The sequence below is a fragment of the Ceratotherium simum genome, chromosome 18, assembly GCF_057802395.1.
Source record: "Ceratotherium simum simum isolate JZ-2026a chromosome 18, ASM5780239v1, whole genome shotgun sequence".
NCBI classification, from domain to species: Eukaryota; Metazoa; Chordata; class Mammalia; order Perissodactyla; family Rhinocerotidae; genus Ceratotherium; species Ceratotherium simum.
This window is the reverse complement of record NC_141917.1, coordinates 45,522,051-45,536,755: the sequence shown is the minus strand read 5'-3', so window position 1 is coordinate 45,536,755 and position 14,705 is coordinate 45,522,051. Positions and strand designations below refer to the sequence as shown.

Here is a 14,705-nt window from a genome sequence, read left to right as displayed (position 1 = left end):
TGGGAGTTTGGATATTTTTTCCTCTCTAAAAGGTTTGCTAATCCACATGCTAATGTCGTGAATTTCTCTGCAATTGATCTGTTTATGTAGTGTCCATGGTCCCTCGGGGTCAGCTTTTGTAAATATTTTAGAACCGGCTTCCATATAATGCCTTTGGATATGGTCTTTTCATTTTCTCACGTTTATAGTTTATTCTGCGCATGGTGGGTAGAAACACCCTGCCAGACCTTTTCGGTTGGCATCACAAGGCCATCCTGGTCTCTGATTTGCAGTTCCACAGACGAAGAGCGCACGTATGCAGGACATGTGCAAACTGCCCATACCATGTGGTGCATTCACATTGCTGTTCCTTGAAGATAACTCAGACAATTCTGAATGAGAAAATACAGCCCACTGTCATATCGGTGAATTCTAAAGCGTTCCGACCCACAACATTGTACGTTTTTGTTTGCTTCTTTATGCCCACCTCAAAATTTAGAAGTCTGGTCCTTAGCAGGGGCTAGGCTGGGTACTGAAAAAGTCTGGTCTTAATAGAAGTGCTTTTCGTCTCACAACCACCCTCCTCCCGGAGTAGGTAAATCCTAAACTCTCAGACATGAAGCCCGAAAAACCCTAAAACCCAAACCCGCAGAAACGGCTGCGCGGGTCCTAAAGAACCTTGCTGGTGCCACCCGTCGTGCTCTCCCGCGAAACCTCGCAGGAAGCAGCCGGCGGTGGAGACGATGAGGCTCGGGACAACCGGGAGGGGCTGCGACCCGGCCGGGCGCGCGGGGTCCCCGCGGGGCAGGTGCGTGGCCGCACGCGCGTGCGCGCCAGCTCCCGCCTGAGCCCCGCGGCGGGCGGGCGGCAGGCGCTCCACGCCGGGTTTTCCGCCGCTCCCCTCGCACGGCCCCACAGCAGCCCCACTGACACACACACACGCGCTCGCGCCTCCCCGGCTCGGCTTCAAAGCGAGTGGCGCCCGGCTGCGCGCGGTGATGCCGCGGCGGGGCGGCGGGGCGGCCGGGGCGCCGGCTGCGGGGCAGGACGCGGCGGGGGGCCCGGGCCGGCTGTGGCCGTTGGGCATCTTTGTGTGAGGGGGTTGAGGAGCGGCCGGGCCGCCGAGGGCCGTGAGGGGCGTGAGGGGGAGTGTTCCCGGAAAGCCGCGGCGATGGAGCCGCGCTGCGCCCGCCGCCCGAGGAGTTGAGAAAGAAAACAGGAAACGTGGTGGCCGCACACCCGGCCGCGGCTGATTCATTCGCTTCGAGTGCAGGCTCGGCAGGCGGGGCGGCGCGGGGCCGGCACCGAGGCGATCGGGCCGTGGACCAGACGCTCCCTCCGCGGGGCGGGCTCCGAGGCGCGCGCGCCGCCTCCTTCGCCATCCCCCCGGACTGGGACTCGGCTCGGGCCCGCCGCACCGTCTAAAAGTCTCATCGTGGCCGTTTTGGGCTGTCTCGGTGTAAAAGTTGTCTGGCCGCGCTTGGCGCGCGCTCCCTGGACGCCGACCTGAGACGCCAAGCTGGAGAGCCCGTGCTTTCCGGAGCCCGGCCGCCCTGCTAGCAGAGCCCCGGCGCCGCTCGCGGTGCCCGGCTCGGCAATATGAAGGAGCAGCCCTCATGTGCGGGCACCGGGCATCCGAGCATGGCGGGGTATGGCACGATGGCCCCCTTTGAACTCGCTGGCAGCCCCGTGAAGCGCTTCAGAACTGAGTCCCCCTTTCCCTATCTCTTCGCAGAGGAGGCCTACCAGAAACTGGCCAGCGAGACCCTGGAGGAGCTGGACTGGTGTCTGGACCAGCTAGAGACCCTGCAGACCAGGCACTCCGTCAGTGAGATGGCCTCCAACAAGGTAAGCTCCGGCTCTGCTCTCACCCAGGCCCCGAGGCTGCTGATTCCCGCGCCGGGGAAGCCACTAGTCCCCGTAGCCCCGGGAAATAACAGAGATTTGTCACACTTACTGCATGTTGGTGGTTCTGCTCCCTTGGAGGGAGGTTGCTGATTCTGTGCCCTCCCTCTCTCTTCCATTCATTCTAGGTATATTACACATTTTGCAGAAGCAACTTTGACATATTTTGATTGCAGTACCCCCAAGTCTGTGAGTGTTTTTTGGGAGGGAGGGGATCCTAAGTGACACTTTGCCCTTGCAGCAGAAACCCAGTCGGGCCCATTGGCATTGCCTGTTTAAGGGTATTCTTCGGACTCCTAGTTGGAAATAAGAGTTGCTAGAGGTCAGTGCAGTCTCTTGGATGTCACCACCTGCCGCACTCAAACTCAGAAGAGTTCAGTGAGCTTGGACCCTTAACCCCCATTTATCTAGGTGTCAGGATACCCTGTAAAGACTGAGCTTTTGTATGTTTACTTGACCATGCGTCTCCACAGGAAACGTAAACAAAGTTAGAAGGTTCATTCTGATCACTATCTTTGTTTCCGTGAATCTTGGAGGGAAGTCCAGTTTTCTGAGGTCATTTAGTTACAGCTGTGCTTCAATGGGGCATTGGTGCCATATCTGCCAAAGTGCTGGTCTTGGTGGCTAATGGAGTTTTGGGGGCTGAGAAGTAGCCTTCAGCCTGATACAGCCTTAAAGCAAGGTAGAGTGTTGACACTTCTGTAGTTTTTTGAAATTTGTGGGGTCTTTTGTCTTTAGTTATGTAAGGAAGTAATGGGGATTATGTGTGTCTTTAATGACTGGCGGAAGGGATAGGAAAGGAGACGTGCATGTTGGATGCAGAGGGCTGAGGGATTCAGCCAGTAAGGACTGGTAACTGTGTGGTAGTAACAGTTGCCTTTTAAAGATATTTACGTATTTGTGGCCACCTATTTACAAGGTCAGGAAAGTTATACCATTTTACTGTTTATCTCTGTGCACATATCTTTCGAGAGCAATGCTTTTTTCTTTTAGCTTATTGTAGTTTTTATCCCACCTGTTTTTTTCTCATGCAGTTTTTAAAAATACCTTAGCATATCAGGGACTTGATTGTCTTATCTGTTGACAGTGCTTGTATGGATAGCATTGTTTTTAAAGGAAAAGTTAGCTTCAAATAAACAAAATAAAAGAGACTCCCCAGTCACTGTTTGCAGGTACTAACCTATCCATACGCACACTCAGCTGCCATTTGCACACTGGTGATCAAATCTGTATTTTTGTGTGTGTGTCATTTGGGCCTCATCAAAATGACGGGTTATTGCTCTCTTACTACTCGCTGTGGCATCAGATGCCATTGTTCTCATCTGGCTAACAAATTCTTAGTTCATTGATTAATTTTATAAAATCTTCCTTCGTAATTTGATTCATAACAGCAGGAGACATACGCCGAGTGTCTCCAGTGTTCTACACGCTGAATGGGACCATTCTGCTCTGGGTCTGAGTTCTTAATTCTCTTTTCTGGTTGATTTTGTGTAGTAAAACGAAAAGCAGAACGTGAAGGCACCTAAAGAAATGTGCAAGCATTTGCTTATGTTTACAAGATGATTTGAGATTCCTTTTTCAGTGAAATGAACCTGAGTAGTTACAACTACTTTGCCCCCAAGTCCATACTTTTAATGATGAGACCTGTGTTTGAATTTAAAAATTAACATGAAATCGAATAAAGTATTGTAAATGACTTCAACTATCAAGTAATTAATTTAACCGGACTTTAAGATAAAAATAAAACTTTAGGTCACAATAATTGGTCAAAATGATTCCTTTCTTTGAAAAGCACCAAATAAGACAGGGATTTTTTTTTTTTAACCTTCATTGTGAAACAGGCCCCCAAAGTGGACTTTGAGTTAATTTACAGGTTTAGTATGGGAGGAGGGTTTATTTGGTTGAAGTGAAATCTAGGTTAAGTGAGAAAAGACTTTTTCAAAATGTAGTCATTCTAGCTGTGTTTAAGTCTTGTGGTTGAAAGATTATTGACATGACACTTATTTTTAACATTAAAAAATTTCAACTCAGCTGAAGCTGTTGCTTAAGCTTTTAATGTCTAAGCCATTCATGTCTCTTTTTTAACCCATTCATTGCTAAATGAGTGCTAAACTCATAGGACTTTTTATAGATGAAAGGATTATCTTAGAAGGAAAAAACGCTCTTGGTGAAGGTCCTAAAGTTACCCTTCTGCTTGATAGCAAGGGCAGGAATAAGCCACATCCCTATGAGCTGTAAACTGAGTTGGAGCAGCTGATCTGAAGTCCCTTGAGTGATGCTGAACCTCAGTCTGAACTGGAAATGTGCAGCTGGCATCACACGTCCACTAGGCTGTTTGAGACCTCTTGAGTATGAATGAATAAGTCTGAAACGTTGCTTTTTGGTTATTAGCTTTATTACCATCCATTCTTTTTACATGTACTTGTTCAAAACAACCAGTGTTTTCAGGTTATTCTCTTCTGGCCTTTGAAAAGTCATGACATTTTTCTCTGTTTTCTTCTCTCTTAAGGTTTGTTTTATTTTTTGATTATTCTAATAGATTAAAATAACGCAAAAATACTAGTAAGAGATCAGGATTTTTAAGTGATTTTATAGAGAAAATATTTGTTATGGAGATGGATTTGATTATTAGGAAGAAGGAAATTGATTCCTCAAACCCATTTAACAAACTGGGTTACCAGATTATTCATATGTTTCTAAAAATCTTATAAAAGGAATCTAAACTACGAGCAACTTTTAAATGATGCTTTAGAAGCAACTAGCTGTATTTCCTGATGGGTATTGTAATGTGCATAATGCTTATGATGGTGTTGAGACAGAAATGATTGACTTCTTGGCCGGGCCAGCACTGCCTTTAGTACACGTAGGTTACTTGTACCAAGCAGGGTAAGAGCCTCCAGACGGCGTGTAATTTGAGTGGTTAAATCTAAAGCATTTACCCTCATAAGAACATTAATCTGCCTGAGATTTGTACAGATTTCCTTTGGAACCTCATTGCTACAGTTGAGGGAGGTTTTGCTGAGGTCTCAAAGCTTTGGAAGCACACAGACCTGGAAGTTGAATCATGGTTTTGTTCCTTATTAGCTGAGTTACATTAAAGAAATGGCTTAAACTTTTTTAGCTTCAGTTTCCTTAGCATACGACGAGCACAGTAATGTCTTTTTTGAAAGGTCAGTGCAGGAGTTGGAAAGAATATATATAAAACAGGTAGCTAATAAATAAGTTTCTGACAGTAGTAGGCACTTATATGTGTTGTTATTGGTATTATTATGTGAGGGTGAAGTCAAACTTCATTGGTTGCCTACTTGACTAAAATATGTATTTTACCATTCAGTTCAGATTTTGTGCGTGACATTTTAACTTTCATGGATTTTTATAATGCAGTTCTTAGATAACTGTCTTTAGTGCACATTTCTATATTATAAAAAACACTTACATTGTATTTATACTTTTTTGGTATACTATAGACATAAATATTTTGAAGTTCCAATTAGAAGTTTAATCTTTTCTTAAATTCCAGTTCCAGAATTTCAGACAGAAAAGCTAAATACTTTTTCTGTTTTACTCTAAAACTGAAAACACAGTACTCATTAATTTTTAGAAAATGTTAAGCATAGTGTGGGATTGGTGGGCATATTTCCATCCTTTTTTGTACAGATTTTGCAAAGCTAAAATACCTTTTTAGACTATTTTTAATGCAGAATAGTTTCATGGTGTTTTTGGTTACCTTTCTCTCATGGAAAGTCAAGTGTGGATGCGAAGAGGGCAGGCCAGGAGGCTAAGCCTCAGGGCTTTCAAGGATTATGCTAGGGAAACCCTATATCTTTATCCTCTTTTGACTTAATAATGCACATTTTACCAGGCCTTGAATGTAAGGGCAGTGATTTTGAAGGAGAAAATGAAATCATTTTGATTTCCCCCCAAAATATACCACTATAAAAATGCATTTTGTTTCTCCTCTGTAATTTTGGGGCACTTCCGAGGTTTGGCATTGCTAGAAACTACCGTGCTTCAAGCTGCAAGTCTGTCTTGAAGTTAGGATTCAAACATGCTTTTAAGAGACTTAAGGTTTTTGTTTAGTTCATTCCAGATGTACCTAGGCCAGCTTTGCACATGTGGTCGTGACGACTTTGTGGAATTTATTTTCTCTGTTTGGTTTTTAGCAAACATCTCCATCATGTTTCTGTTGCCTATAAATTGAATTGCTTTTCTGGGGTGCTTTTTCTCAATGTGTTCGCTGTCTGCTCCCCCTGCTGCTTCTTAGTGGTCAGTGCACACATCTCATCCACTAGAGCTTTTTGTGACTGCTGACACATTTTCTTCTGGGCAAGATGGGTACTGGAATGAATATAGAATGTTCCTAAAAGGGGCTAAATCTTAACATATTTCAGCTTTACTGAGTATTAGATAACTCTCAGAACAGAAATAAATGTTTAACTTTTGCCAGGAAAGAAGCTGAATTTAGTTGGAAAAGACATTTTAATTTTGTGGAGAGCAAATAGCAAATAATAGTCATTTTCTCCATTAAAATATTAAAACTTATTGACATATAGTCGTGAGAGAATTGTTAAGAATTAATCAACATGCCTAAAGGAAAACTTTAAATTTTAGAAAGTATCTTCTATAACTATAGAAACTCAACTTCTTGATGTTTTGAGTTTGCTCTCTGCTTTTTCATCCACTTAGTAAAAGTAGATTTGGCAAAGATTTATGTAATTTACATATAGAGCCTTAAAGTTAATATGAAGGATTGAGAATGCCTGTTTTTATGATCACTGTTAGAAAAAAATACTTTCTTTGCTTTTATTTTAAGTAATAATAGAAAGAGGGAAACACTTCTAACAGACATTTTTATGTTTCATTGAATAGTAAAGCCCTTGACTTTAACTTAATAAAACAGTAAGATTAAAACAAATCTTAATTTGTCTCTATTGTCATCAACTCAGTTCGTGTATCACTATTTAGTGGCAGTAACTTAAATATCCCTAACATTTAATTATCAATAACTTCCAATTTTTGTGATTCAATAAATTAGTCATTACTAGAGAAATTGCTTTCAGTTATTACATTTTGATTTAATTGTGGGATAACAGTAACTTCTGTCTCAGAGCGTTATGAACTATGACCTTTTGTTTCCTTTTTTAATTTCAAAACAAAAGACTTGGCTGAGATAAAATAGTACTTTTCCCAATGTTATAGATAGATTAAACAAACTTTGTTTTCCAAATAGCAAGGATGATAGATAATGGTTTCGTTCAATTTAAGAAGATTTCTGTGATAGTCGCATAGATAGTAGCTATTACTTAAGATATACATATATGGCAGATGTGAAATGCTGATAATGTCATGATTTTCAATTGATCCATCTATAAAATATGAGAATCACATTATCTCTTTTTCAGAAAGAGACCAATCCTTTAAAACTGCTAACAGCTGGGATTTATTTTGTGGGGTGTAGCTCTGCTGGGGCAATAGTGCTGTACCTGGTGATTTGTGATAGTTTGATAGGCACTGTTAGTCTGAGATCTTTCTGGGAAAAAGCGAGATGGGTAGCACTTTATTTTAATATTCACACTAGTTTTAAAAGACATTTTAAGAAGGCATTTTCTTTTATTCACTCTAACAGTGATGGGGGGTAAGGCTTGATATTTGCTTAAATAACAAACAACCCTACTACATTCACTAGGAAATTAGTTAAATTGGATTAACAACTGCAGTGATAATAGGTTTATTATCCATTACACTTCTCTTTAATGAAATATTTTTATCATTATTGTTTAGTGTTCTTGGATTTTTGTTATTGTTTTGCTGTACTTTGTGTGTGATGAGGATGAATGATATTTACTCCCTGGCCTGGTGTATACACCAGTGATACTTAGGGCAGCTTTGTAGAGTGGAAAGAACACAGATGTTTTTTTGTCAGGTGAAGTTGGCTTCAGATTCCAGCTCTTCTCCTTCTTATCTACTATTTTGGGCAATATGCCTTACTTCTCTGAATCTCAATTTTTTCATTTATAAATGGGGATAATAAAAGGGGTAAATAAAATTGAAAGGTTGTTGAGAGCATTAGATATAATATATAGAAAGCTCAGTTTGGTGCATAGCACATACTGGGTGCTCAATAAATTACATGTATTTCGTCTATGCCTAGAATATGCTGAAAAAGAGAGATTAAGAAAAACCATGTGTCATAGACTCCTTGCAATGTAAGACCATAATATTTCTTAGAAGAAAAATATGACCTTTTGGTCACATTAGACTTAATAAATAAGTCTAAATTAGTGTTGCTCTGACTTTCTGTGTACATTCATAATTGTTATATGTTGAATGTTTTTATGTAAAGCATTTCTATTTTAAATGTAAGTACCCCCCAGAATGCCTCATCTAATGCATAACAAAATGAGAAAATGCCCATCCAGATAGACCTTAAAGCGTTTTGCTTACCACTCACAGACACTGGGCATACTTTTGGATATACTAGTCTAAATCAGCAGCAAGAACAATTTTGGGAGTCATTTTTGGTCAGAAAGATATGTTTGTTTTAAACAACCTATAGTTTTCCTTCTCTGCCATTAATGGGATCTCCCCGCTAGAGGAGAAAAATGCCAAATTTCATCAGCAGAAATCTCCCATTCATTAGACATTCATTTCTCAGGCAGAATGGTCTATGGATTGAGAGCTCTCTCTCCCAGAGCCAGACTGCCTGGTTTGGATTCACTCTTTCTGCCTTTTACTGGGTATAAATTGGACAGCTTACCTTCTGGGCTTTAGTTTCTTCATCTTTAAATAGTTGCTGTGATTTAATGAATTAAAAGATGGAATTGTCTAGACAGTCGGGAACACAGTAGGTGCTCATTAAGGTTAAGTCTTTTATTTCCATCTATTAAAGAACATCATCTTTCTTTTCTCATTTGGTGGGGTGAGGGTTGGAGAAGGTGTTTGCCATCCTGACACCTATGCTTCCAGTGAGCTTTTAAGAGGGAATGGTGGCCTAATGACATTGATGCTAACCAAATAGGACTGACTATTGGAATGTTTCACTTGTTCTTCTCCCCATCAATGACTTTTCAAGGAGTTTGCCTTTTGTCTCTTTGTGTAACTTTATAGTATAGCCCGTCAAACTGGCCTAAGCTTTTATCAGAATGTCTAAAACTCTCTGAGCTGTTTCTAGCAGAAAGACATAAAGCAGTAGAGAATAGTCTAGCCAGTTTTTTTCATAAATGAATGCATCCCTTTTAATTCTCTGCATGAAACTAAAAGTAACCTGGGCACAGAATTTCTTACTATAATTTAAAATTAAGAAAAGTATATTAAGGACATAGCCTCCCATTGCATCTCTCAACATCTTAACCATCTAGTATATGCACAAATATTTCCTTGCTCTGTCAGTTGAGAGGGCCTAAAGCAATGACACCCCAGTAGCAATGAACACACCTAGCACCCTCGTCTTGGTTTCTAGTATCATTCTCCAACCAAAGGAACCAGGATTCCTTGGAGAAATAGCTGATTCTAGAACTGGGGCAGGAAATGAGGCTGGAACATGTTGTAGTGCCAGAAGGTAAAGAAGTGCTCAAACAAACATTGATGGGAACATCTCAAAGGGACACAGGAGCAAACTGAAAGAGCTCCCAATTACCAAAGCTGGAACTATTTGATCAAGAAAATAAACTAGTATTGGAATATAACCCAAGTATAAAATAAAAGTATCCATGAGTTCATACTGATAGAAATAATTATTGAATAGATAATTACATGGGGAGAATAGACAAATCTGTGCAGAAGAATTCCAAATAATGTATGTAGATACTCCGCCCTCCCCATTCCTTAAGTGTGGGGTGTACCTATTGACTTGCTTCCAAAAAGCACAATATGGAAAGAGGGAAAAAAGTACCCCTGCGGTGGACAAACCTGACACACACACACTTCCTCTGCCAAGTGATCAAAGTTAACAGCAGCAGCAATAAGTCATGCTGTAGTATGTACCTTTGATAGGATCTGGTGAAAATGGTACTTTATATCTGTGGTCTTCCTACCAAAAACATAACCCCACTCTAATCATGAGAAAAACATCAGATAAGTCTTAGTTGAGGGACATGCCACAAAATACCTGACAGTACTCAAAACTGTCAAGGTCATCAAAAACAAGGAAAATCTGAGAAACTGTTGCAGCTAAGAAGAGCCAAAGGAGACATGACGACTAAATGTAATGTGGTGTCCTGGATAAGATCCTGGAACGGAAAAAGAACATTAGGCGAAAACTAAGGAAATCTAAATAAAGTGTGGACTTTAGTTAATAATAATATATCAATATTGGTTCAATAATTATGACAGATGGTCATCCTAAGGTAACATGTTAATAATAGGGGAAACTAGGCATTGGGTATATAGGAACTCTCTGTACTTATCTTCACAATTTTTCTGTAAATCTAAAACTTTTTCTAAAATAAAAAGTTTATTAAACAAATCTTAACCATCCTTTAAGGCCTGTCAGGAATGCCACCTCCTCTATGAAGCCTTTTCTGTCCTGTCTTCTCCTGTGTCTCCCACCACAGCCTCCCCTAATTGGATGTAATGTCTTTCTCCTTTGACCTTCCACAGGACTTTATTTGTAGTTCTCTTAACTCTTAGTATAATATTTGTTTCTTTGTTTTGTTCTTATCACATTGTACATTAGGTCGTTAGTCTTACCCATTTTTCTAGCACCCATTTTTCTAGCCCCCGTAACATGGGACACAAGACTTTGTTGAGTAGGTGCTCAGTGAATATTGGATGGATTGTATGAATGGTATTGTGGTGATTCTTGAAATGCAGCTTTAATGGTTTCTGTTCTCAGTGCTCCAGGAATCATTACTGATCAATCTCAGGGACTAAGGTTAATTTTACTCTTCTAATCCCTAAGGGCTTAAAAGGTAAAAGTTCATCCTTTATGGGTAATAGTTTCAATTTCTCTGTTTGTCAGGTCCTTTCCAAGGGAATTACTGACCATTTGGCCAAAGAATTGAAGAAATTTCTTCTAATTTTTCTGTAGTGTCCTTTGAGTGGAATTAATATAAATTAATAAAATGAAAATATTATCTGTTCCTGCCTGCCACTTAGTTCTTTGGTAGTTTTGGTAGAATTCAGCATGATCCGTATTTCAAAGCATCATTGTCACTGTTATCCATTATCCATCTCAGACTCAAGTCTTATGTGTTAGAACCAAAAGAGGCAGAAGTGATCGTTTGTTTGACTCATCTAGTCTGAGTTGGAAATTGAGCCCCAAACCTTGCCCAGGCCCACCTAGGTGGTTAGAAATCTCCTGACTTCTTACGTAGCTCACTTTCTAGAGAGTCTCTGCATCATTTTGGGTCATCTGTGTAGTCTCTATCTCAACTTATACTCAAACTGTGGGAGAGAGATACACTTTTCATTTTTTTCTTTGTATTAATGGACTACAAGCTGTGCTTCTGATAAGCATATGGATTCAATAACTGTTCAAACACATAAACAGTGATTTTCTACCCAGCCACTAGGAGTATTGATGAGGCCCTCTACATCAGTTCTAGCCCAAACTCAGTGAGTGTCAATATATCATTTTATAGTTGGTAACATAAATTAGTACCTTATTCATCATGTTGGTTAATGTAAATGCCGTTTCTTACCTTGGATTGGTAGACTTAGAGTCTGTGCGTTAACAGTTGATGCCTTGCAAGAAATGTGTTTTTCTTTCATTGACAAGAATCCTGATCATTTCCCACTTAAGAATCTCAGTTCTGGGGGCCGGCCTCGTGGTGTAGTGGTTAAGTTCACATGCTCCGCTTCAGTGGCCCGGGGTTCGCAGGTTCGGATCCCAGGCGCGGACCTACGCACCACTTATCAAGCCATGCTGTGTCAGGCATTGCACATATAAAGTGGAGGAGGATGGGCACAGATGTTGAGGATTGGCCCAGGGCCAATCTTCCTCAGCAAAAAGAGGAGGATTGGCAATGGATGTTAGCTCAGGGCTAATCTTCCTCACCAACAAAAAAAAAGAAAAAGAAAAGAATCTCAGTTCTGCTTAAGACACTCATCAGAAATTGTAGCATAGCTTATGCTCAGATTAGCCTCATCTCATTTAAATTAACAGTGTATAGCACACAGACAAAAATCATATAGGCCATATTGATGACTGTAAACTATTCTTTCTTCTCTGTCCCAATTTTAGCAGTAACCCATTCTGGTTATAGGTTTGTTCCAACTAAAAATGACATACCTACTTTCCCTGCTAGCCTGGGAAGAAAGGGTGTGTTTGTTGGCTTTTGCCTGTTAGGGAGTATTCTGTGTGGTTTTACCCAGGGCACACTTGGGTTCCCGTCAGCATCTCTGGTCTGCTGCACTGTAATCCCTATAGTGTCAGCCTCTGGCTTTTTTTACTGGCAAGCAGAGTGCTGTGCAGACATAGGCACCATAATAGGAAACACCTCGGCCTGTCATAAACAGGTCTGGAGAGTAGAAAGCACAGGCCTGACAGAGATGTGTCCATAGCAACCAGCAAAGATGAGGCTGCCATCGTGGAGTCAGTGCAGGCTCATATCTGTCTTCTTCATTTCAGAAAATAACTGGCTGATTTTAAGGCTGCTTTGCATTGTTGGCATAGCAGTGTTTTGCTTGCTGTGTTTTTGTTTTAGACCTAAATATCCGTAAAGACATCTTAAATAATACTCTACAAAATATTTTGAGAAGATGTATCAAAGTGTTTTCCTTTTGTTATTCTCCTTTTAATTCTACCTGATCATTCCAATCCAAACCCTATAGGAAGAAAAAACAGATATTTCATGACAGTGGGAAATTATTTAAAAAAAGAGAGAGAGTCAATCAAAAATCAAATTATGTGTCTATTTAAAGAATTATAAATTATACTGAATTATACAGAATTACAAAGAAAAGAACATTTCTTAGTAAGGTGACTCTCTGTTGTTTATGCCTTTACATCAAGTTCAAGTTTTAGAAAAGGAGTATACATTCTTTGACACAGAAAGCTTCTATTTTATATTGACTAGTTTTTTTTAGCTTCAGAAAAATAATGAACTACAACTTTAACAATGATGGGCTTTGTCACAAGAATTTAGGAAGAGGATAAATTTCAAATTTGGAAAGGCTTTATTTCATAAAGAGAAATGCTTTCATGGGGGCTTAAATATATATAGGTGTCATTTCCTTATTTGCAGGGAAGCTTTATTTCACAAAAGAGGTTAAAGACTGCAAAAGATGAAAAAAGCTATAATTCCATTAAATATACAAAAATTAAGATAGATTTAGGAGAACTGAAGTCTTGAATGGTTTTTTTTTCTTTTTTTCTTTTTTTTTTTGGAGAGCTTTGCTCAAAGCCTTTCATAGATTAAGTGTTCGGTGGATATTTTTGGTTTTTTAGTAAGCACTGATCCTCTTGTATTTTTTATTTTGAATATTTCAAGTCAGTTTCAACAATATGCTCTGTTAAGAATGACACTAGTTAACATTATCTTTGGTAAAAATTTTGATTTTCTGTTTTTTGTTTTCTTAGTCTTATATTCTCAGTATGGTCTCTTAGATCTCCCTAAGGGTAAGTGATCATTCAGTTTCAAGAAATCATTGGGCTATTTTACTAGCAATATTCTCATTTCTTTAATATACATTGGGAAAGATTAGTTTACTTTCTCCTGGAAGATACTGTTTGGGCCTAAATCTAAATTTTTCTGTATGGTGTTAATGAGCAGTAAAATGACGAAAAGTACTGTCAAATGTAAGGCCCAATCCCGATGCTTTTTCAGACCTCAAACCTTAAATTTCTATCTTAGTCCCAGAAACAGTACACTACATGCCAAAAAAGTTTGTCCCATTTTTGAAGATGACAAACTGAAGCTCATTTAAACTTATCCAAGATCCATATGCTTCTTAATAGATATAAAGATAATTTATTTTCTGAATGTAGCATCTAGGGGGAGGATGGGGAGATAGAAAAACAAGTATTTGTTTTCAGGCTGTGTTTTCAAAATGTGTCCTAATAATTTTTTTTTTAATTTATTTAATGATCACTAGATTCCAAAATACTAAGAGCAATTTCAGCAAAATAAAATTCCTGGAGGGGAATCCTGTAGTGCAGATTATTCTGACTTCCTTGTTCTGTGTCATGCCGGGATGGGAGCAGAAAGGACCTACCTAGCTCCTGGCTCCTAGGAAGGGTATGGTGGTGAGACAGCATGTTAGGTTGGGAGTCACCCTAGCAGACACGTAGTTAACAGGGCACAGATATAAACTGAAGGGTAATGGGGTCAGTGGGGTGAGAAGACCAGGTGACCAGAGCAGATCTGAGATTCTGAGCTGGCAGGGGATTTGGGGGAGGGGGTGGAATTGGATGGGATGAAGCTTGATTGATAGAGCAGCAGATAGACAAGGTATAGGGTGGTAAACTCAGGGGAGGTGTAAGCAGTGTCAAGAATTTTTAAATGGCCTGTTACTTAGGGGTTGCCTTGGAGGTCTTTTTTTTTTCCCTTGGGGGCAAAATGGGGAGGGAAGATGGACTCGTGGATAAAATGAAGAGTGAAGATTGAAGGAAAGAATGGTAGAGAGAAAAACATTAGACAGTGAGATGAAGAAGGGGAGTGGTGGGAGAGGAAGGAGTATCTGGCTGGGCTGACCTAGGATCAGGGCTGTCCTTGGCTGGAGGCAGACTGACTAGTTCGTGTTCCTGCCCCCTTTTCACCTCAGGGTTCATATGGTGAAATCTGGTTGGAATGAACCTTTGGGACAGCCTTGAAGAAAAAAAGAAATCCCAGACGGGTCAGCATGAGGGTGTGCCAGTCTGCTGTGGGGTTGGGGGAGGG

General features: G+C 40.4%; 1 protein-coding gene across 3 annotated transcripts in view; it reads left to right on the top strand.

Moving 5' to 3' along the window:
* Positions 1–14,705, top strand: part of PDE4D (phosphodiesterase 4D) — a 330,234-nt gene that overhangs the window by 276,588 nt on the left and 38,941 nt on the right. For 2 of the 3 annotated variants that reach the window (XM_004422848.3, XM_004422849.3), the window contains exon 6: positions 1,715–1,827. In XM_004422848.3, coding sequence (XP_004422905.1) covers positions 1,715–1,827 — 113 coding nt within the window. Of the gene's footprint in view, positions 1–931; positions 1,629–1,714; positions 1,828–14,705 lie in introns of those variants that run through there. The other variant, XM_004422852.3, reaches the window with a different exon arrangement.